At 39.2% G+C, this 24372-nt stretch overlaps 2 protein-coding genes across 2 annotated transcripts; one reads left to right on the top strand and one right to left on the bottom strand.

The window, feature by feature from the left end:
* Positions 1–1597: 1597 nt before the first annotated feature.
* Positions 1598–6448, bottom strand: LOC131972640 (SH2 domain-containing protein 7-like). The gene is made up of 8 exons (XM_059334289.1): positions 6348–6448; positions 6114–6262; positions 5561–5727; positions 4486–4575; positions 3928–4093; positions 3689–3838; positions 2420–3097; positions 1598–1854 (listed from the first exon to the last, which is right to left on the bottom strand). The coding sequence occupies exons 1-8, from the start codon at positions 6394–6396 to the stop codon at positions 1807–1809; spliced, it is 1497 nt and encodes a 498-aa protein (XP_059190272.1). The 5' UTR covers positions 6397–6448; the 3' UTR covers positions 1598–1806.
* A 2536-nt stretch (positions 6449–8984) lies between these two features.
* tbc1d2b (TBC1 domain family, member 2B) lies at positions 8985–24285 on the top strand. Its single transcript, XM_059335608.1, has 13 exons — positions 8985–9385; positions 10113–10263; positions 13156–13330; positions 15136–15296; positions 15488–15744; positions 17103–17525; positions 17673–17783; positions 18000–18196; positions 19164–19658; positions 19744–19861; positions 20090–20275; positions 21409–21530; positions 21855–24285. Exons 1-13 carry the CDS (start codon positions 9044–9046, stop codon positions 22048–22050), a joined length of 2934 nt encoding a protein of 977 aa, XP_059191591.1. The 5' UTR covers positions 8985–9043; the 3' UTR covers positions 22051–24285.
* The last annotated feature ends 87 nt before the right edge of the window (positions 24286–24372 follow it).

Here is a 24372-nt window from a genome sequence, read left to right as displayed (position 1 = left end):
TTAATTCTTCCATTATCTCCAGTTCCCTTTATGAGGGCAGCATCAAATATTCAGGGCAACACGGTGCTGATTGTGTGGCTTCATTAATTACTTGGTTTCACGGAGAACATCTGTTTTATTATGATTCCAGTGGAGAAGCTTCTGGTGCAATGTGATACTGGGGCTGTAAAGCAACCGTCACTGTAAGCAACTGTTTCTGTGGATGAGAGCGGACAAACAGGGTGTGAAACTCACACTGACTCCGAGATCTCGTCTGCTTTAATATGATGTGATTTAAAATGGCGCCTTATGGTTTCACAGCATGACCAAAGCAGAGGTCTGACAAACTGCTTGATGTCAGATATAGAGATGTGCGTCAATATTTCCTACAGTTTGACTGTTAATTGATATACATATTTTGACCACATCCTATTAAGGATTGATAATATTATATGAAAAATTATTTAACAATTTTTTCACTGTGATAAACAACGGTAGAATTGCAAGCACAGACAATAGACACTTTTAAATGTTTGAATATTAATTGTGCTGTATTCATTAATTGTATTTATTCAATTTTATTTTTTGGCAAGTATTTCCCCCGCTTTTTAAAAAGAAACATTATTTCTGAGAATGAACCTTTTATCTTTGACATGTCATTATGAGATTTTGAATGCATTTAAAAACAGTTTAAAACCTACGTTACAACAGTTCATGTTTTATAACAGCCTCTAAAATGTGTTTATGCAGAGTTATTAATAATTACTTCAGATTTTTAAAATATATTAATAATACCACTAATACACTATGGTGTGTTATAAACTATTTATAATATTTAATGTAAAAGAACATACTGCTCATCAATCCTTAAGAGGGGATACATGTGTTATTGATATATATATTTTTTAGATTTATCTCTGAAGTTATTTTTAAGTATTCTTGGCTATCCGCATCATAGTACCACAAAACTGTGAACCAACTGTGATATTAGGATAATAAAGTGAAGATGTGTTTTCTTTTATTTTGCACCTATTGAACCCAGTGTTCACAGGTGCATAACCAACTGATACACAACCAGTACTGATGACATCTTGTTTCTCTGTTTTAAAGAAGTGACACATGTTCCCTTCTGTTTTCCAGTGACGTTTCATTTTTATCTAAATTGTGTAACAGACCATGTCACAAATGTCAAACATTCTTGATCTTCCGGGCTGAATTATTTAATATTTTAGTGGGTTAATATATCTTGGTTTGCATTGCATCACTTGCAGGGGAAACAGCTTGTATTTCCATTTAACTGCCTTTAAAGTTCTACATAAAACAGCACTGCAGCTGTTCCAGTATGACGATAATATGACCATGGAAAGCATTCGCAGAAGGTTTACTGTTGTTTAAGTGGCAGCACTAGAACTGTAAGAGGAGGAGATGATAGGAGATAATAAATGACATTTCAATATCTTTGACACACTTCCTCATTACTGTCGTATACAGACATTTGAAATCTGTATGCAAATAAAGTTTCCTGTGAATAAAGTGCAGCATTGATGGTAGCAACATGTAGTCAAACCACATTAATATCGGTAGTAAACATTCTCCGAAGGAAAGTATTATGAGTTTTCTTTTTTAATGTCAAGAAACATGTAAATGCATGTGTTATCTTTTTTAAATAAATACATAAAAAATACAGAAGATATAATTTGAATAGCCATGAACATGTAAACTCATGTTAAATATATATAAAAGCTTTCACAGAGTGTATATTAGGCAGGACCACTGTAGTGTCAGAGTGAAATTAGTGAACATTTTCATCAGTAGCTGGTAACCTCTTCACCATTTCCTCTTGGCCTCAGGGAACAGCCATTTCCATTTATCATTCTGCAAGAGGTAAAAAAAAAAAAAAAAAGGGGAAAGTCAACAAATAAATAAATAATTGGGATGAAAATTTAATAAAGCTTTTCAAGTATTTAAAGAAAAAAAAATCAAAAATAAACATTTTTCCTCTTATCTGTAGCACTATTCATGAATCTAGATCATTTTGGTATAAGTTGCAGAGTGTTAGATATAAACCATAGAGATGTCTTTCAAATATAATGTGGCTATATGGCCCTTGGTCAGAAAACAATTGAAAAACTCAACAGTAATGTCATGAAATCATGACCCAGTTCCTCAAGATAATCCACAGATCTTGTTGTGGGCACTTTCATGTAGGAACTATTGTCTTCCTACTGAACTACAGTGAACCATACCACCCATGAGGATGCATGCAACTAGTCTCATTATATTGGAGAGAAGGCAGACATCTCTAAGATCAATATATCCAACAAACTAGAACAATCTAGAGTGACAAATAGCACTACAGGTAAGAGGAAAAATATTTATTTTAGATTTTGGGATGAGCTCAAATGAGTTTCAAATGAAAGATTTAGACTACATTACTAACCTTTAACCCCCAGGAGTGGTGAAGTTTTGGTCTGATGTCCTCTAGAGGCTCATAAGTGTTGCTGTTGGGTTCAGGTGAAGCTGTATCCTCGTGTCCAGGAATCTGCTCGTATGTATTGTCATGACCCAGAACGGCTTCCTCTTGGACCTCAGCGTACACTGAATCCCTGTGCTGCCCTGAGGATTTGGTGCCAGAGGATGTAGTGCGTTGGCTACTAGGCAGGCCAGCCAGGTGATAGACAGCAGCGTCACTCGTATTCTCCAGGCTGTGGCTGCTGCTCGGTCTGTTGAACGAGTCTGGCCCAGAGTAGGCGGCTTGTCTGGCGGGTTTGGGGGAAAGCCTGGGTGGTGTGTGGGGGGGTGCAGTCAGTCTGTAAGACTGCTCTCCATCAGAGCTGTTGTCTAAAAGTGGCAGAGACCGGCTCTTACTGCCCTGCAGGCTGAGCTCGGAGTAAACAGATTCAGGTCCAGATGGAGGACTACACCTGCTCTGATCCTGTGTTGTGGATCTCCCAGCTCTCCCCAGATTATCTCCAGGGAAATTGTCCTGACTGATGTGTTGGAGTCTCGGTATCTCCCTCGGTGATTGCTTTCTGAGATGAGCGTACAAAACTCCGCCATGGTCATTCAGGAGGCCACTCTCAAGGTGCCTGTCCCTCCGAGGCAAAGGTGGTACTTCCTGTTTGACAAAACAAGTCAGGCTGTTAAAGTCAGCTTTAAAAACAACAACAATTTTAGTGTAACTTAAAAAAAGTATTAGAATTAGAAAAAGTATTCAGATCCCTTACTTGAATAAAAGTACTAATACCAGCCTGCAGAATTATCCAATACAAGTAAAAGGCCTGCATTCAAAACTTAGTTAAGTAAAAGTAGAAAAGTATCAAAAGTACTCCTTATGCAGAATGGACCCACTCAGATCGTTTTATATATTCCAAATAAGTTATTGTATTATTATGATTGATGCATCTATGTAAGCAGCATTTTACTGTTGTCAAGATAATTTTAACTACTAAATATACTGTTATGTGGTTGAATTTATAGACATGCATAATCCTTTTAAATTGAGCATGTTTTCAGGTTAAATCTTGACCTGAAAAGCAACTAAAACTGGCAGCTAAATGTAGTGGAGTAGAAGTATAAAGTTAGATATGTGGAAGTAGTAACTGTACCTCAAAATTGTATTTAAGCAATGGAATAAATGTACTTAGCTACTTTCCATCACTGCATATAAGTTGTAATCACCGTCCTACAATTAATAGACTGTACTCGCCTCTTGTGTCCTGTTGCTCCTCGGTGGCCGTGCAGGCGGCTGCTCTAAGTTTATGTGTGGTTTTTGCATGTTCCTTGAAGCCCCAGCACCAGCTGCAGGCTTTTCTTTTGGGCTAACCTGGATGATATCATACACCTCTTTATTCAGTACCTGCATGAATGAAACACAGGTTAGCCAAACTCTCATGCCCTATTAATGTTATTAAAAGAAAATGATGAAAATGAGGAGTTTCGTCTCACCTCAAAACACGAAGATGTCAGGTACTCTCCAAATGGCTGAATGGAGCTCGTCTTGTAGTATTCTATGAGATCAGAGACCGAGTTGTGCCCTTCAATGTCTCCACACACTACAAACTGACCTGATTCACCTTGGTTTATCATGAAATGTCGACACCGATCCCTGCCTCTGAAGAAGGAAGTTTGAATGAATTAGGTTCAAAAGACACAATGCAACATGAGTTAATTTGGCTGTAAAGTGATATAAATTTGAATAGGAGTTTGGTTATAAGCATTGAAAAAAGTGGTTGAGACAAAAAATAAGTACAATGTTTCAGTCTGTATTACATTAATGAATAACTCAGATATGACATTTGTGACTTTTTGACGTAGAACTACAGCAGATTAATCCTCACAGGCTCTTCACAATACTGATTAAATCTACTGTACTTTAATGTGTAAAAGCATAATTTATTTGTGAAGATATACTGTATATACAAAAACACATGAATATTATAAGCAAGACAGGTTATACAAACATAGTGAAGTTACTAAAAAACACAATCAGTATCAGATACTCACTTATAAGACAGTATGTATCCGATGGCCTTATCACTGAGACGGATCAGAAAACAGCCCAGCTCCTTTTCTTTCAGTATTTCTTCAGCCTCCCTGTAGACAGAACATTATAAAAACATTAAAACTTAAAAAGTGTTTCCCAAAAGCCCAGTTAGGCCCCAGTTTACAGTAACAGTGGGGCGGATTTTGAGCAGAGTAAGGCGGATCATGTCATTCACCTTGGAAAGTACTTTGCATCAAAGGAAAATCCATTTACCACACAGGTTATGACAAAACTGTCTCTTGTGATCTTTCTGTAGGTGTTCGCTGCCAGAGGATAGGTGCTTAATATTTGTTGCTGATGTACACTCTGACTCATACATGAACACATTTTAATTTAAAATAATAACTAATAACCCATATACAACCCCAATCCCAGAAATGTTGGGATGCTGTGTTAATGTAATAAAACAGAATGCAGACGTACAAATACTTTATTTATCTTTTATTTCAATACAGTACAAATACTAAATATATCATATCATATCATATTGGGAACATTTTTTTGTAAATATATACACACATTTTGAATTAGAAGCATTCTGTTTTTTTGTTTTTTTTTACACATTGTCTGAACTTTTTGGGAATCTGGGTTATACATTTCTTTACTACAAATAAAAACTTTGATATTAAGATAAAAGCAAGTAATGTATATTACAGTTATATGGTAGTTATAAAGTAATTTTGTACTTCATTTTAAAAAAAATGTTTTTTGTATTATGTTCATTGGTTTTCTCTAAGTGATTGTTTTTTCATTTGCAGTTTTTTTTTAATTATAATGTAACCTTACATTTGTCTTGGTTTTGTTTGGCTCTACTGTCTGGCTTTCTGTTTTTACATTGCCTTCTGCGTATCGATGCTACCACTACCACTACTTTTTAAAGGTGCTATTTAAACAAAGTTTGTGGTTTTTATACATACAACATAGTTATGAAAATATTACACAGTATCACTTTGGAGAATGGAATATCTAAATGGTTCTAATAATGAGCATTAAAGTTCATTCTGCAAAAAATGAAATGTTTCCTTAATTACTTACTTCCTCGTGATGAAGCCCAGGAACCAAGTTGGGAAAAAGCCGTTTTGGACGATAAGTGACACTTGAGTCTCTATGAACCACTTTGAAGCCAGTTCCCTGAGTCTTCCTTCAGTCCCTTCAACATGAGAATCCAGTGGTGGTTCCCTTTGCTCCATCCTCGTCTGGTCCTAACCAAAGCCACACAGACAACCAGCATTCATTTCCCAACCGTATGCAGCGAGGGTGCGTATTACCAGTCTAATTTGCTTATTTTCCAGGAGGCGTCAACCAGAGACTAAAGGTAGCTTAATATTCTCATAGTTGCAGGAAATGCCAGATAGTGCAAGTGTGTACTTAGTAACATTTTTCGAATCTACAGTGATCTAAGTCTCTCCTCACTCTACAAATAAGGCTGTTTTCCCTTTTCATCAAACAAGACTTTAATTTACATTGGCCTCCTCAGCTGTAATGTCACAATGAGCAAACTGTAAATTTGCATGGGGATATAGGGTTAATAAGTTAGTCATTAAAAGCAGTAAGAGACCAGTTCTTGTAATCTGGCAACAGGACTTACCTTGAAGCAAAAGGTGAGACAGTTCTTGAGGCAGGGGGATTTTGGATTTTTGTGTCTCTGATCTTTTGTCCTTGTCCCTGAAAAGTGGCAGATCTTCTCAGATCTGGGTTTCTGTTGTCTGTACGGCACACAGCAATTTCTTTCAATCCCTAAAAGAAATGTATATTCAGTTGAATGCAAATCTCAGATACTGTTATAATAGGGTGGGTTATTTTTTTTTAGATATGTACATACCTTTTCTTGAATAGGAGTGGTTTGAACCTGGTGTCATTTCAGCAAACATTAAAATGCTTCTCTCAATTTCTGAACTGTCTGTGTTCTCCAGTTGAAGGTGTTCTGAGGGAGGATAACCCTGCATGAGTGATATAGACAGATGACATTTACAATTACACACTTTTTTCCACCAGCCTGGAAAGCGGTGCGGCTGTGCAACGGCACAGCAGATTTCAAACAGCTCATTTGCATCACTGAGATGTCTAAAGGGCTGCTGAACAGAGCAGGAGCTTCCTGAAGAGAAACGGAAAGTAAGCTGTTCAGAAACTGTGGTTTGCGTGTGCACATGAGTGCGTCGGTTTGCAAGAGGAGAAGTTTTACCCACAGATTGTCTGTTTACTGTAGTAATGGGAGATAAGGTGCGTCAGCAGTAGATCTGTGTTTTCTGGCCTGGGTTTACAGTGAATTCGGATCAGAGCAGACAAGGCAGGGGCAAATGTGTGAAAGGATGGAAATGTTTGGGAAAATTTGCAGAGATTTTAGAGGGCATAAACAAACCTCTAATAAGATGAGATTTTTCCCAGCCTGTTTTTAAGGTTGTCGTACATAATAGCTAACTCATTTATTTACTCAGTCATCATGAATCATCTGTGTTGGTTTCTGCTCAGTGGTGAGCAGTAGGAAATCCCTTGGGGGGAGAGACAATGACCAGAAAGGGTCTGTGTCATTCTGAGCGGGATGAGATCTCAGCATTCCCCAATGATAATATTCCTCCATCTTTGAAATCAGAAGACATACTGCTTTTTTTTCCTAGGTGATTGAACTTGTGTGTCAAAGTGCCACCTTTTTGCCCAATAACTGCACTCTTATGTTCCATGTGTGACTAAATATTGCTACAGTACTGTGACCTATAGAATTTCAACATCATCTCAACAGTGGCGTGTGATAGTTTAAAACGCCTTTGTGAGTCATTATGTGCTCCTCTGGGGGTGTTCAGAAGATCAGGGTCAAATGTTGTAACTGTTTCCTTGTTTGTAAAGACTCAGTGTTACGTGCATATAGTATCATAATATATTGACCTGTACATGAACAACATCTAAATCAATTTTAGCTACAGTGGCTGTGAGGAAAAGATATATACTGTTTATATGGAAGCAGTAGGAGTTATCAGACAGTTACGAGACAAAAGGCGACACCCATGAGGGGGATGTTGGTCTTTTAAAGGTCACAAGACAGTTGATGTCTGTAAAATGTCACCTTTAAATCCGAGGGTAAAACAAGCATCATCAGAAACAACCAAACTCCCTCAGAGGTAAACCAAAGTTCAATCTGACCAAGATAATCATAACAAAACACAAGTGACACATCTGCCACAGGTGGGCTTAACTGTAATATAAAAGTCATATATCCAAGCATAAAACCAGTCATTTATTGTTTACTGTCTCTGCCCACATCCATCCTGTCATAGCATGTTCACATCTACAACCATCAATCAACCTGTTGAACAAAATGAACTCTGAGCCCAGTTGGAAATATTCCAACATGCTAAACTATGTTTTGTTGTAGACACTAATTTAACTGTATGAGTCACTGTGAATAACATGCAGTTAAGTGCATGTCAACATCGCAGATTACGAACTAGTAAAACAGCTGTAGACTAGATAGATTTATTGATTTATATACTGTACTGTAGCTCCTACAAAGAGCAGAGAAAGTGGCAACTAATTTCATTTTCCTACTGTAAATTTAATATTGTAGGTGATCTTGAATTTCAGTGTATCCACTTTTATTATATATTATTTCCAGCTTCATAATTTAGATGCAATTGTCATGCATTGGTCTTGGTGGCAATGTGGTATACAAAGAATGGAAGGGATCAGCAATTTTGTGAGCCATTTTATTATGTTTTTTAAAATTCAAATTTAGGTAATTGTATTTTGTTTTATCTCTACAATTTTGGGTTTTTTCTTTTTTTTATCACTAATTATGGTGATTTTCAATATTATTAATATTTAATAACTAAACAGTTTAATTAAACCTCAAAACAGGAATAATATTCTCTTTTTTACTTGTAATAGTTTTTTTTTCTTACCACTTGTAGCACACTGAAAAAAAGAGATTTTTTGGTGCTGTAATTATCATTTCAATCATCTATATAAATTCTACAACGAAATACTTTAAAACAGCAGTTTTTCATGTAGTGCATTACTTAGTGATTGTTTGCTATTATGTGTCCTCAGTTTCTTATGTAAATTGAATCATTCGTTCCAAGTAATATTCACTAAACCAGTTCATTGGCTTAATTAGTTGATATTTCCAAGTAAAATGTAATTGAGGGACATCAGTGAATCTGCAATTTACTTGTGTATTTTCATTTTTTTTAAAGTGGTTCTATTAAATAAATATTACTTACAAACAGCCTGAGTAAAGATTACACTTTCTGTGTGGAAAAACTTGCAAAAAAAACCTAGCTTTTTTTAAGTAAATGTCACTCCAATTTTTTTCAGTGCAGCTGGACTATCTCAGGCTCTACATCTGGTCAAACAGCCCCACCCAGCGGTTCCGAAGCCAGTCTCACGCACACATTTCTCACACCACGTCACCGCTGAAATAAACTACATCTCCCATGCTCCTCTGTCCGAGAGGCAGGCAGTCATGCGGATGGAAACAGGAGTGGGCATCCGCTGCGCTGCACGAAGAAGAAACTTCGAGGAAAGATGCACGAAGAGGAGGATGGCAGCGACACAAACTCCTGCACAGCTCCACGGATCGTGGCCTGCAAGTCTCTGGATGTGGCCGAAATCGAAGGAGCGAAGGAGCAGGCCTCCAAGCTGTGCGGCTTCTTGAACAAACTGTCCGGCAAGGGGCCTCTGAGGGGGTACAAGCCGAGGTGGTTCGTGTACGATCCGAGAAAATGTTATTTGTATTACTTCAAGACTCCCCAAGATGCCTTGCCGCTCGGACACATCGAGATCGGCGATGCGTGCTTCAGCTACGATGTGGAGGGGGAAGAGGGTCAGTTTGAGATCTGCACCACCGGGAAGGAGTTCCTCCTGAAGGTAGAAACTTTTCAGCATGTGTTTCAGTGCTTTGCTGTCATTTGTCACTTCCTTTCTTATTGTGGAAAAGCAGACACACCCATTCTTACTTGGTTTATTCTCAACTTTGCTTTAAGTCGGCCATGCAAATAATTCTGCTGAGAAAAGTTGTGTTTTGAGAATTTTACAGATATGCTGCCTAAAGAAAATCTATCATGTTTCCCAGAGCAGAGCTTAATCAGCACATTACTCAGCTGATTGTCCCAAACACACTGTCAGCCCATTGTTTATATGTAGAGATAATTTTAGATTGTACATGCTTATGAGCTCATCCGCCCTCATGACACCTCTGTGTGGCCAAGGGGGTCATCTCATGTGATGGTGTGTTTTCTGCTGTCACATGACACTGACTGGTTTCAGTGCCAACACAGGTGCCTCTGGTCTAACTCGGCCCGGCTGCCCACGCAAGTCTGGAGCATTTTCAGCAGATGGTGTGAATGGTTAATACCAAACAGCTTGCACAGCCTGAGGCTGGAACTGAGAATGAAACCAGCGTCTGTGTCATTCACATGACAGATCCTAATAGTAACCTGCTATTTAAAATGCTCTCGGGCTGTTTCGTATGCTTTATTTAATTCACCAGCTGTTGATATTTCCCCTGTCAAGGTTTCATTTCATGAATACTGATGTTTGAAGTTTCTTTTAACCTTTTTATTTGATTTGTGAGTAACTTTGTGTGTGTTTCTAGGCCCCCAGCAGGCAGGTGATGCATTTCTGGCTCCAGCAGTTGCAGCAGAAGCGTTGGGAGTACAGCAACACACGAGGCTCTGGTCAGAGAGACAGCTGGAGCTCCCCGACCCTGGCCTACCCTCCCACAGGCCTCGTAGGCAAAGATAATGGTAGGCTGATGCACAAACACACTCACAGACACACACAGCGTGTATGTACACTCATTTTCACTGCTCTGTTTCAGGCACCAGCTGTAAGTAAACACCTGTATCTGATGGATTAATATTTACACAAGTGCTACTAACACAAGTTAGAGTTATTTAGTTGCCAGGTTCCAGACTTCCTTCAGAACGAGCCTGTAAGAGTGGTTACGTCAGGCATTGATTAAATGAGAAATCAAAGAGGGTGAAAGGAAGGAGTTCACAGCTACTTTATCTGTGGTGTGTTTTATCTTAATGCACTCAAAGGAAAACATTTCTCATTGTGCTAGCTGCTTGCTGATTTCAAGTGCTCTCACACCCATCTGCCACTTTACCATTGTAACATGACAGAATAAATGCAGCTCAACAGCATTTACAGATAAACAAGAGAACATACAGTATATATTTATCCATAGTATATATAATTAACCCTTTATAAGGCAAAGAACTATATTTGGTAACTTCAGGTAATATTTCAAGAAAAAAGTTGCAAATCTACTAGATTAAAGTGGCAAATCTACAAGAAAAAAAGTTGCAGTCTAAGAGATTTAAAGTGGCAAATCTGCGCGAAAAAAGTCGCAGATTTACGAGAAAAAAGTGGGTAAAAAGCAACTTTTACTTTCAATCTTTTTCTCCCAGATTCACCACTTTAACCCTTAATAGGGCACTCATTGAAATACTTGCAAATTCCAAATTTCAACCCTAGAGAGAGGGTTATTAATATTAGAGGATATTACATACTGCCAGAATGTGTAAAAAAAAAAACCCATACGAAAATAATATTTTGAGAAAAAAGTTAACGAGATTAAAGTGGCAAATCTACAAGAAAAAAATGCACAGTGTTATGAGATTTAAAGTGTTGAATCTGGGAGAAAAAAAGTTGCTTTTTTTCCACTTTTTTCTCATAAATCTGCGACTTTTTTCGCGCAGATTTGCCACTTTAAATCTCTTAAATCTGTAACTTTTTTCTTGTAGATTTGCCACTTTAATCTAGTAAATTTGCAACTTTTTTTCTCAAAATATTACCTGAAGTTACCAAATATAGTTCTTTGCCTGATAAAAGGTTAACCTCATCAGTTTTTTTATGAATTATGTTTTATGAGACATATATATTGTTTTGTTTGCCATTCTTACACTGACCTAATATCAAAACAATGTGTGTGCACTAAAGTTTAGTTTTCTGTTAGCAGCTCACTGAGCAGTTGTCTGTTCTCTGTGTTGACCCTTGACCCCTATGAAGTCAGACAGGTTAGTCACATGATTTGACTGGAAGAAAAGTTGAGTACAAGTTAGGTGAAGTCAGTGTTTGTTTATTTATTTGCTGCATATGAAGCGTTTCTGAGCCCATCATTTCTCTCACAGATTTCACCTGTTATTTGGGTTATTGTTTAATAATAAACTGTCATATCGGATGCCTCCAAAACTCTAAATAAAATCAATTCATTTATAAATTCCACATGTACATAATACACAATGAATCTTAAATGCAACTATTTACATCAAATATTTAATTATTTTCAAACAGTGCTGGCTATCCAGGGAAAGGAGTGGTGCAATTTTTGGAAGCTTAAAAAAACAAGATGAATGAAAATAGCATAAAACTATTGCTTTGACCTGGGTCCAATATAAGACAAGATATTCCCATTTATGTTATTGAAATATCAAGACTAGAGTTTTTGCTTTGGTCAGTGAGGTGACTTGAAGCATTCAACTTGTTTTTCCGTTGTTGTGGCTGAGTGAACTGAGCTGTGAAAGCTTCTTCCTTTTTCTGTCATCACATACACATGACTAATGTTTTTCTTTGTGAAAAGGTGTGAAAACAAAAAGGTGTGAGACATTCATAAATACCCTTGTCAATATCATTATAGAGGTATTTAGTCAAACTTATTGTAAAACCTGAGTTCATAAACACTGCTGCCCCATAAAAGACAAATCATCTCAAATCGACGATCCCACAAAAAGCAGCTGTCCCTGAATGTGACCATAAAGAAAACAAAGCACTTAAAACTTCAATACTTTACTATTCTGTTTTCATGCATTTTTTAAAGTCTGTGTTGTTTCTGTCTCTGAAGTCCTTGACCTTTCGTCATCGAGCTGTGATGAAATGTGTGGGTGCGGGCACAAAGTGTGAAATTAGTAATGTTTCCTTAACTGGAACTTTCCCTCTGGCTGTGCAGAGGGCATTAAATGTTTTATGTTGCACTTTTTATTTCATGGTCAGTAAATGATTAACATGCCTAAGCTTCTTTCCACAGTATAACCAAGATGCAAGACTATCTGGGAATAGCTACTGTGTATAAAGGTTTAGATGCAGCTCACCCAAACAAACCGCGCTGTGACATGTGAAAGTCATTAGCTGTATTAATTAAAGCTGGCACAGGATTAGAGAGGATGACAGGAGTTGTTTTTCTGTGTCTGAATATGCCAGTTCAAAAGTTAAACAGGGCAAAATAAGCATTGTCATACTTAAATTGCAGTGTAAGAATAATTGTGTGGTTGCGACTGGCTTCCCTTTTGGGTGTGACGGGATAACTGTGGAGCTGTTTGGCCCTTTACGAAATCTTCCCACACTTTCCCTGCTAATTTCATACAAAGAGGAAATTTTATATTTAGCCTTCCTGACTCAGAAATGCTACATACTGTATTTTCTGGTGGTTAGAGAGCTCTTTGTGAAACCACAGACCTAGATGGCATTCGGGTAGCTCTAAATATTGCTTCTTTTTCCTCTGTAAACCATTCAGGGTCATGACGATCTCATTTCCTCAACAAACAATTGATACAGCTGCAGTCCTGCAAGTGGTGATATGACTGATGTGATATTATGTTGTTCTCATCGACTCTAATGTGTTTTTTTCTTTTTAGATGCAGTTGTCTTTGAGAAGCTAAGTGACAGCATGGAGAAAGTCCGCAGCGACTTTGCAATGGAGACAGAAACAGACGGTGGGGGAATGGTGGGGATCCAGTCAGCCAGAGGGCCTTCTGCTGCCTCCACACACCCCCTCAACTTCTCCCTCAGAAACTTTGGTACAGAACTCAGGTAACAAAAGCTTTCTGCCGGACGACATTGTACCCGCTGTTTGTAAAAAGGAAGTGTGTTTTTTTAGCCCCTGCCAAACAGGCACAACTAGTTTGTGTGCTATGCCCCAATAGAGCTGTATTGAAGAAAGAAGATACCTCTTCATTACTTCCTGAGGTTGACTGCAGTAGAGGAAATGGTTTCATCCATAGTTTACTACTTGCTCTAGTATGTTCCCCTTCTGGGCCATACAACACATCTATTCAAATGATGCAAATCACTGAAATGCTAAAAATGTCACATGGCTTGGAATTTTCTTTGTATCCGTGATGGAAAAGGAGTTGACTTATAAAGGTGCACAGGAATGTTGGAGCATTTGAGTTGCTACTCCTGTCCTTACCAACCTGTTCTGCCTTTCTGTAAGATAAAATAGGATAAAATGGGGCGTTCCCGGTGGCACACCTGGTAGAGCGCGTACCAAAGAGGCATTGTCCTCGTAAGCGGGCAGCCCGGGTTCGAATCCGACTCGGAGCCCTTTCCCGCATGTCTTCCCCTCTGTCTCCCCCTTCACTCTGTCTCTATCAATAAAGCCTAAAAAATCTTTAAAAAAAACAAATAAATAAAAAATAGGATAAAATCTTTATTGAGCCAACACTGGGGAAATGTACTTGTCATAGCGAGAGACAAAAATACACATAAAATAGCAACATCACTATATAATACTTTCGGTTCAAATGGTGTGTAGCATTGTACAAGAAAGTACAAAAAAAATGTACAGGAGGAAATTGCACAGGATAGTCCGTGATGTTGTAAGAACAGGCAAAAATGTTACATTGTGTTAAAAAGTCTGACTACCGACAGAACGAAAGACTCGCGCTCCTTTATTTTGTGGGCGTTGCAGTCTGTTACTGAAGAAGCTGCTTAAGGCGGCCACAGTCTCATGCAGAGGGCGAAGGGTGTTGTCCATGATTAATGTCAGCTCAGCGAACATCCTCCTCCTCCAGCCTTTCTATGAAAGCAAGAGGGCAGTCCAAGACGGCCTTTTTTTTTTAACCAGTTTACTGTTTTTCCACCACACAGATGCCGCCGCAGCATCTTTAAATGTTTTTATGATGATTTAGCTTCTCATATTTTGAAATGCATAGTGGTATAAGGGTCTCTCGAGTTATAACTCATGATCAGTAAACTAAAGGTCAAGAATGTTAACACCAGAAATGTGATGATGAAAGAAGCTTCGCGTCGCAGTTATGTTCATAAAGCGTGATCAAGTCTGTCATGTGGCCACTGTAGACAGATGCAATTTGTTAAAATTGTCTTTTCCGTCACATGGACGTGAAGCAAAAGGCTGAAAAACGTGTCTGAAACAAGTCTGGTGTATACGAGGTGTGAGGAAAAAAAGAGCTGCATTCTTCTGCACACAAATAGACGCGTTGTTGCAGTGAACTCACATTTAGAAGTGTGAAAAACACAAGTCTGTGTGGGCTTATGGTTGACATGGCCCTGTTAATTTTACATTCAAAACAACCTTCCATTATCTAAGTTGTGTTTTCTCATCGAGTGTATCAAGCTGTATATAGCTGTTTTTTTACTCGTATACAGCTGCCGTTCTGTTGCCAAGAGCCTGTTGTAAAGACCTCAACAAAAGCTGTTTGTGCTAAATGTTACCATTTACAGAATAGCAGAGCATCAGGCTTCCCTGCAGTTTGCCCTTGATCCCTGTGGATTTGAAAAGCTTTCACATAATAAGAGCCAATTAATGTCCAGCATTATTGAAGTACCACAGGCATGCTCTTAAGCACCCTCCCGTCTGGTTTCTATTCTGTCAGGAACTCCATGTCTTATCTGCGGCCAGGCAGAGGAGGAGAGAGCAGACGCAGTGTGTTTTATACCGGCAACAACAACAGCAGCAGTGCAGAGGACTGGGAGCTGGTGGATGCTCCACCCAAGGACTTCCCTGAACAGAAAGCTCATCCAGACACACACAGACGTACGTCCACTCCCTCAGGACAGGGATAAATACTCATACTCAGCTTACATTCTCTGGAGAAGGATTTTCTCCTATTGCTCCACTCATTTACTCAATACTATGACAAATGGACAAACCATGCATTTTTTTCAAAACCTCTCTGCCTGCTCCCCCTGAGTCACTTTTATGACCTGTTTATCTCTTCCTCTCAGATTCCTTTGGATCGTCATTTACTTTCGACTTTGTGCGCAACCCAAATCGGGCTAAAAGGCCTTTGGGGCTAAAAGACATGATGGGCTCCGGGAGGTTCGGGCGTAATACTGAGACACGCAGTGCTGAAAACTCCCCGGTGGAGTGTAATGGCAGCAAACCTTTGGAGATGCAGCTTCGCCTTCACAGCCAACAGGAAGAACTGAGCCGCATGCAGCAGGAACAAGTCAAACTCAGAGAGGAGCTGGCCAGTCAGAAGGTAAAGTTATCTCTTGATTTCACATATGGTTCACATGAAAACACGACTTTCTGGGCATTGGGAATCACGTTAATCAGATTACTTATGTTGGAACAAGTAACATAACCCGTTAGTAATCTCTCAAAATTCCAGGATATAGCAACAGGATTGGCTTAACATTTTAATTATCCCCAGTAAGGCACATACAGGGCTGACTGAAGTGCTTTTGCTATTCAGTTAATTCAGCACAAGCCTCAGGTTGTGGTGTCAGACTGATGCACTCACTAATACAGGAAGACAGCGAATGATTAGTCATGCTGAAGCGAGAAACAAGGAAATGGCAGTTCTCCTTACAACAATCACAGCTGCGTCGTTCCTTCCCATTACTCTCTGTTCTTGTTTTAGTGTTTTGAGAACGGCAGATTGGTCACATCGGCTACAACGCCACCCAGATGAATACAGCACACTTGTGTGTACACTTCCCCTGTGAAGTGGTTTACTGCCAGCTCAGTCTTTAACAAAAATTAATTGAGTTACCATGAGGAAGTGACTCACCTGGCTGTGTCTGTCTAACTGTTGTCAGTGAAGTGGACCAAAGCTGACTTTGTATTATTAATACTATTGATTGTGGCCTCCAGGTAATAATCGGCTTAGACTGAATTAGTTAGAAATGTTATAAAGAAAGATATATTCCCACATACTGCCTTGTTTGGTGACATTTTTTTCCACTGTTGTTAGAAAATAGTTTCCAATTAAATCTATGTTTAAATGCATGTCACAATTCCTGTATCTGCACCTGTGTGACCATGTACGCCGTCAGTGCAAATGTGTGAGCCAAGTACATTGGCCAGACTTTAAGTATATACTTAAAGGTGTAATGTGTAAGGCCTGGCCACAAGCTCCGGACCGGTAGGGGGCAATATTTCACTGCCTCCTGCCCGTCTCCTCCGTCTGTATATCACTTTCCAAACTTCTTTTCTAATCTCATAACAGTAATACTAAGTGGTTACAACATGGTGAACTAATTGACATTTTTTCAGTTGTTCTAGTGCTGAGTCTATGCAATCTAAATGTACAGTTATCAGTTATAAATATAAACCAACTACCAAATATCAGCAGGGCAAAATTTTGCAAATTCAAGTTAGTCAAAACAACACCACTATCTCATTATCTTCACAAGATATGTATTAATAAATGTTTGAAATGTTGGTGGTGGCTGTCTAAGGGGAAAAGGTTGTCTGCCAAACAGTGTGAACTTGCAGGGCTTCTCCTGGGAAATTAGGATGATTTCTTATTTATACATTTTTTACATATTTTACATACCCTAACTTTGCAAGACAAAATGTTGACAATAAAAAAAATCCTCCTTTCTCAACCAGGAGCTGGTGAGACTTCTGCAGCAGACCCTGAGAACCTCCCAGTGCGACAGGCAACCAGTGCGCCGTCCACCCCCGGCTCCAGACTCCGCTGCCACTCCAGACCAGAATCAAGGCTCTGCAGTGATCCAGGAAGAGGTCACCCAGATGGAGGGCCTGCTTCAGGAAAGAGATGGACAGATCCAGTCCCTGTGTGGCCACATGGAGCGTCTCAGCTTGGAGAAGGACAGTCTGCAACAGGAGCTGAAGGGCCTGAAGATTAAGGTGGGGGAGATAAACGATCAGCTGGGGATGCTGATGGAGACCATCCAGGCTAAGGATGAAGTCATCATCAAGCTGTCGCAGGAGAGCTCTGAGCAGAGCGGCAATCAAACCGACGGTTCACCACCTCCTAATAAAGATCAGCAGGAGGTGGACATCCTCAAGGTAGATAGAAACAATACCAATGATGAGAACTGGAACTGTATAGAACTCTTTCCTTCTATTTCTTTAGCTTCGAAAATATGTCCTCATGGCTTTACAATAATGTGGTTGAGTTTGTACTAATAAATGAACATGTTTCTCCAATTTCAGGACAGTCTCCAAGGCTACAAATCCCAGAACAAGTTCCTGAACAAAGAAATCCTGGAGCTGACCGTATTACGCAGAAACTCAGAGTGCAGGGAAAAGGCTTTGGAAGCAAAGGTACGATCTTGTGCTTGCTGGTTGATGCTACATTACTCTGCTAATAGAAAAAGGAAGTCCAAGTAGCCGGTAGGGGAAGTCCAGTATTGACATGAGCTTCTGCCTCCTAAACCTAAAAATGAAAAGTAGGAACAATGAATAACAAAGCATAACCTTGATCCTGTCGGTTATGATAACAAAGATACTGATTATATTTCTCCGGTGTCTTCGCTGCAGTATACAGCCCTGGAGGCCAAGCTGTGTCAGGTGGAGAGTAAGTATCTGGTGCTGCTTCAAGAAGTGAAGACCCCAGTGTGTTCGTCTTCAGAGCAGAGCCCAGCCCGAGAAGTCATCTCCAGATTGTTAGAGGACGCTCTGCAGGCAGAGAGCTCCGACCAGCAAGAGCACCCCATCTTTAAACCAAATACTGTCAGGTATCCAAAAAAAACATGTTTTTATGTTGTTGTTTTTTTTACATCGAAAGGCATGTTAAAATTCTCTCAATTTAATTTAAAATAAGTTATTTAAAGGAGCAGTGTGTAGGATTTAATGGCATCTAGCACTGAAGTTGCAGATTGCATCAAACTCAATATTCCTCTGCTCACACCTCCCTCTCTAGAGCCAGTGTTTGGTTTGTCCATTCTGGACCACTGTAGAAACAAGGCAGTGCTACATCATAGGAGTAGATAATCACCTGAAACTAACAATGGTTGTGTTTTCATTAGCTTAGAATGAGCCCATCAAATCTGTCTATTCATATACGCTATTGAACACATAATTGTAAATTTTATATTCCCTTACTTCAAATAGATCCTCCTAAATCCTACACACTTCTTTAAATATGGTTATCATTTAGGCAACTTTAGACAATGATGCAGCATATTATATTAAGCGTCCTTGGGTTGCTTGAAAGGCGCTATATAAATTTAAGTTATTATAAAAGTTATTATAATAATTATTATTATTGTTATTATTTCAATGTAGATGATATGACACTGTTGTTAAATAGAAAATAATCCACAAATGTGTTAGTCCCCTCTGCAACATTTTTAGCAAATCTAACAACAAATCCATTACAGACTGTAACAAACACTGGTGTTGCCTCAGTAACCTTTAATAGAGCTCAATGCAGTGCAGTCAGCAGGTGAACACTGAACACTCCATGAACACTGGAAAAACTAGCTCTGCTAATTGGTATTTCGCTTGTTATTGCTGTTGCTCTGACTTCAGTGCAGGCTCAGGCATGTCTTTTGGGGCTCGTCATTGTTAATGTATTGTTGGAAATTCAGGTAATTCCCCGAAGGCACGTTAAGCAATAGCGGGTCCCCCTAAAAGTGTTGAAATGCTTTGGAATGAGTTGATTGATGATCATTTCTCAACATTTTCTTGTTTCGATATCAGTGAGTATGACACGTTTGGCTTCAAGACGGTCCCTGAGGAGGAGGAAGAGGAGGAGAAGCTGGTTGCAAAGGTGAGAGCCCTGGAGCTGAAGTCCCTGTCCATGACGGATCAGGAGGTGTCTGTCGGGGTGAAGTGGGAGAACTATCTGGCCGGCACCATGAACAGAGACCTGGTGCGCTCCCCTGAGCTCAAAGCTCTGATTCGCTGCGGCGTCCCCCATGAGCACCGCTCCCAGGTGTGGCGCTGGTGCATCTCCGTCCATGTCAAGAAGTTTCGGGACCACTTGGCGGTCGACTACTATGAGACCTTACTAAATGTGGCCCGGGACAAGCCCAACCCGGCGTCGAAGCAGATTGAGCTGGACTTGCTGCGTACTTTGCCCAACAACAAGCACTATTCATCCCCGAGTGCAGGCGGCATCCAGAAACTCAGGAACGTCCTGATGGCTTTCTCCTGGAGGAATCCAGATATCGGTTACTGCCAGGGGCTAAACAGGTACAGGAGGGTTCTGGTTTCACTCCTTCTCCTTCTCTCCTTTTATGCCTTGTAACCATTACTTTAATTGCATGTCATTTCTTAGGCTGGCAGCTATTGCCTTGCTCTATCTGGACCAAGAGGACGCATTCTGGAGCCTTATTGCCATTGTGGAGGTCTTCATGCCAAGAGACTATTACACCAAGACTCTGCTTGGCTCACAGGTAAACAAGCCAAGGGGTTATATTCTAGCACTGGAAGAGCAGAGTTTCTTTGGTGTCAGTGAAGTCATATTCATGTGACTATGCGGCTCATGACTGATCATCGAAGGAATGCAGCAATGTTTCCTTTTATTCTCTGCTGGCTTTGATCCCATGTTTCCTACAGCTTAAACAAAAGAAATCTCTGTTAGCAATAAAGAATGTGAATATATGCTGGTTGTGTCCGTGCAGGTTGACCAGCGTGTGTTCAAGGACCTGATGAGTGAGAAGCTCCCCCGGCTTCATGCCCACTTTGAGCAGTATAAGGTTGACTTCTCCCTCATCACCTTCAACTGGTTCCTGGTGGTGTTTGTGGACAGTGTGGTGAGCGACATCCTCTTCAAGATATGGGACGCCTTTCTGTATGAAGGTCCAAAGGTAAGAGTCCTCTAACCTTACACTGATTTCTGTCTGGACATGCAGACATGGTTTTAAAGAAAACTGAAAAACATGAGATAAGGAGGCCTTTGAACATTTTTTTTTTTTTACAGATGTGTGTTGGATTAGTTTTCTGTTTGGGTGTAAACAAGTTCCAGCATGTGCCAGTTTATGGCCAGGGTTATGGCTTTACGAAGGGAAAGCTCCACATATTCTTATGTTTTATTGTCAAGCAATCAAACGCCTATGTGTTATGGAACAAATGTTACTCATGGTGATGAACCCACATTAAATTAGCTCCCAGTTCTACAGTTGTTCTTCCACTCAACAAGAGCTTTTAGCCTGTTTTAGCTTGTTGTTTTGGTAGCCAAATCTTTGCTAACACGTTGGCCAAAATAACCTTTAACTGAAAATATATTACCACCATGTGTTTTACAGCTTGGAGGGGATTTGTGCCCCCGAGTTGAAAAATACAAACACTAGTGCAGCATTAAATATGCATTAACAGTTTTTGGCCACTTGGGGGCAGCGAAACTCTATAATCTATTGCCTTTTTTCAAATTGTTCTGGTGAACTTGTAACAGTTTTCTATAGATATCCACCACAGCAACATTAGCATTCATTGAGCGTTGTGTGTTTGTGATGCCCACTTTATCCTGAGTGAAACATCTGTTTTTTTAGCTTCTAAATGTTTTGTTGACGGGCAGGTGGTAAACTGCCTTTTGGAAAATTTTCATGCCAAATAGCTGTCTGGTGTGTCTGACCACAATCAGAGCAGTGAAAGTAAATAAAAACTGTAAAGTTATGGGTCAGAAAACCAAAAGCATGAGTTAAAAGACACTATAAAGCTCCATGGACGTATTGATGCAGCCATTTTTCTAAATTTAGACCCAATGTAGAGATCTGGGGTGGGATCACAACTTCAGCTATCAATTTGGTGGATAAAAATATTTTGCCTAATAACAGGACAGTACAAACTGTACTGTGTTGTGTTCAGACATTCCTCAAAAAAACACAGCCTTCAGTCTTCTAAAGGGCCTTTTCATGTCAAAGGGATGATGTGTTCTGGTATACGGTCACGCATGGAAAGTCATAAGGTAGATTTCACAGCTTTGATCATCTTTTCTCCACAGATCGTATTTCGCTGCGCTCTCGCTCTTTTCAAGTACAAAGAGGAAGAGTTTTTGAAGCTGCAGGATTCCACAGCCATCTTCAAATATCTTAGATACTTCACACGCACAATCCTGGATTCAAGGTACAGCAACTGGTATTTATTTTGGCATATCTGAGGACAGTGTGTCTGCGGTACTAGGGAGCAAGATAATTACCTTTATCATATCTCCATGCCATGGAGCTATTGAGTTTTTTGCATTTGTAGACATTGCGCTAAGCATTAAAGCTGTTCAGTCATTAACTTTCTCAATCAGAAGAGTAGAATTGTATCATAATAGTCATACTAGTTGGAAGGAAAGCACATAATCTCATAAAGCAAATATATAAAACAGGGACAACACAATGCCTAATCTGCAGAACAATGGAAAACAATCCCAGACTGATAAAACTGTCTTTTTTTTCCCAGGAAGCTGATGAACATCGCTTTTGTGGATATGAACCCCTTCCCCATGCGGCAAATCCAGAACCGCCGCTCCTTCCACCTGGAGAAAGTCCGTCTGGAGCTGACCGAGCTGGAAGCGATCAGGCAGACCTTCCTCAGGGAGAGAGAGACGACTCAGGACAGACGCAGCTTCGTCAGTGACGATGAGGAGGATAACTGACCTTGAGCTTGTTGCCATAGCACAAAGACAAAGAGATCATCTCCACATGCCAGTGACATGTCGCAGGTGTAAAGGGATTTTTCCAAAAGGATTGTTGGAGTTCGTCTCCGAACCCTTGCCTGACCATCAACTCTCTATACATTTTGAGAGAAATCAAATCAAAAGACCAAAACATTACAGCCCTAACAGGCTTTCTATCAGTATTCCGGCCTTTTTTTTCTTTTCTTTTTTTGTAAAGGATTTTTGTTGTATACTTGTGTGTTTATGTGACCGCCAAAATAATATGTTGTATCGACGGCTCTTCAACCTTTAATGCCATGCTACACTTTGTCGGTCCGAATCAGTATTTTTAAAACGTGATCTTTTAATAGTTGGCGATTTTATGCCTGTTGAAGGAATGATTGTATTTTTTATTTTACTCGTTTTATCTTTGCGCTCTCTGCCCCCCATTCCTTTCATTCATGTCTTAAAATGGTTTACCTAAAAAAATTTTTTTTTATTGCCAATCAACAGCCCTATGTCCCTCCCTGCACTTGAATCACTTATGCTGAAATTCAAATGTTGCTGAAAAGTCTTAAAGCCTTGTGATCACAGTCATTATAAAATTGTACATATTTCTCAAGCTTATAGGGGGAATACACACAAAGATGACTTAAAGATTCCCATATATCCTTAAGAGGGTGGAGCATTTTGGGGGAAGTATTTTTTATTTATCTCAGGATTCAGAACAAATAACTAGAGACATAATAATTAAGCCACCATAGTAACAGTGTGAGACAGTGTTGTCTGACCAGTTTATTTGTCCAAATTTGGGAGATTTTTTTTCTTAATGTTTTATTTTATACTTAATTACTTAATTTCACAAAGACATGTCTGAAAAGCTCAAACTGTTTTCGTCTACATGTGTACTGTAAAAGGCCAGTAGATTTGGTCAGGAGAATATTTGAAATACCATCATTGGATCCTTACAAATTTCCTGATTATCCCACTATTTTTATTTTAGTATAACTATTATACAATCAGTGTATTCCAAATTATTTTCCTTGCCTTGTTTTAGTAATGTTCTTGATTTTTCCAAACATTAGCTTAGGTTGTTTAAATGATTCAACTTTACTAAAATATGTCCTACAAGCTACACAGTGCAGTTCTGATGTAATTGCATTCATTGTCCTCAGTGTGGCAGTGTGACATTTGTGTTTACACCACTTCACATGTACCCTCCACACAGTATGATTTAAATGTTTTATTATATTGATAAAATGGCTGTAAAGTCGGTCTGTCTACATGATTGTTGTACAAAAATGGAAATATGATTTGTTATCTATGAGGGACGTGTTTCTGTAGATTTCTAAACATGTAGCAACACATTTTGTCCACATCCAGGTACTTACAGAAGACTGTTTACTCTTCAGCACTGTGATCATAAACTATATGATGCCCGCTTTACAAGTTTTTCCAGTACGAACAAGTTAATGCTTAGTTGATGTTTGAATGGGAATCTACAGGAGGGGAAGATGTTTTTCTCACTTCGCCCCTTCTCTTGTGTGCTGATATGGTGTTTACAGTTGAACTTTTAATTTCCTGGATTTTTATATTACTTTAAGCTGCTGACAGATTTTCCTTCGCTGTTTGTTACAGAATTGTCTACCTTTTCTTTGCTACAGTATTGTACACCACAGCACAATGCCTTGCTTTTTTGTTGGACCTCCTGAACTTGTGAGGAAAGGGCAGACTTGCGATTGTTTTCATGATGGAAATGTGAATGAAAAAATTAGTAGTTGGAATTTAATTTGTTTGTCTCCATGAGAGCAGGTCTCTCTAGAGATTCAACTTTGATCGGTTTAAGACAAAAGTTTTCTTGGGTCCACCCATTTTGTCAAAGGGCTCATACAGTAGGCTAACTCATATTTTATCTATTCTAAGGCTAGTTTGCATGCTTTTTTGTTTTCTCTGTTATTCTCTGTTTTCAATTTCATTTTCACATGGAATAAGCTACATTTATTAACACCTTTCTTTACTATTTTCTTTTGCTTTTACCCAGCAATGTATTGCACAAGATTACTTAAGAATATAGTAGGGCACTTCACTTCTTTGTATGTAAATCTCTCTTCATTTTTAATCGGTATCATTTAATGATGAAAAATGCAAAGCTTTTATGTTACACAATTATGCCACTGTATGTTTTTGTAATATCAGTCAAAAGACAAATTCAATAAACAATGGCTGACTGAGATGGATCTGTCTCGTTTGCAGGTGTTCATTAAAAAAAAAGAAGCTTGCTGTGCTAATCCTCAGTTCCTTAAATGCTCATTGAGAATAAAC

This window comes from Centropristis striata, chromosome 6 (genome assembly GCF_030273125.1).
Source record: "Centropristis striata isolate RG_2023a ecotype Rhode Island chromosome 6, C.striata_1.0, whole genome shotgun sequence".
Lineage (NCBI taxonomy): Eukaryota > Metazoa > Chordata > Actinopteri > Perciformes > Serranidae > Centropristis > Centropristis striata.
This window is presented reverse-complemented; position numbering and strand designations above follow the sequence as displayed.

Coding starts and splice junctions, on each gene's coding strand:
- tbc1d2b (XM_059335608.1), top strand. CDS start 9,044: ATGCACGAAGAGGAGGATGGCAGCGACACAAACTCCTGCACAGCTCCA. Junction 18,197..19,163: donor TTTAAACCAAATACTGTCAG/GTATCCAAAAAA, acceptor TTTCGATATCAG/TGAGTATGACACGTTTGGCT. Junction 21,531..21,854: donor CGCACAATCCTGGATTCAAG/GTACAGCAACTG, acceptor TTTTTTTCCCAG/GAAGCTGATGAACATCGCTT.
- LOC131972640 (XM_059334289.1), bottom strand. CDS start 6,396: ATGTTTGCTGAAATGACACCAGGTTCAAACCACTCCTATTCAAGAAAA. Junction 6,263..6,347: donor CCACTCCTATTCAAGAAAAG/GTATGTACATAT, acceptor CATTTCTTTTAG/GGATTGAAAGAAATTGCTGT. Junction 5,728..6,113: donor GTCTCACCTTTTGCTTCAAG/GTAAGTCCTGTT, acceptor GGCTTTGGTTAG/GACCAGACGAGGATGGAGCA.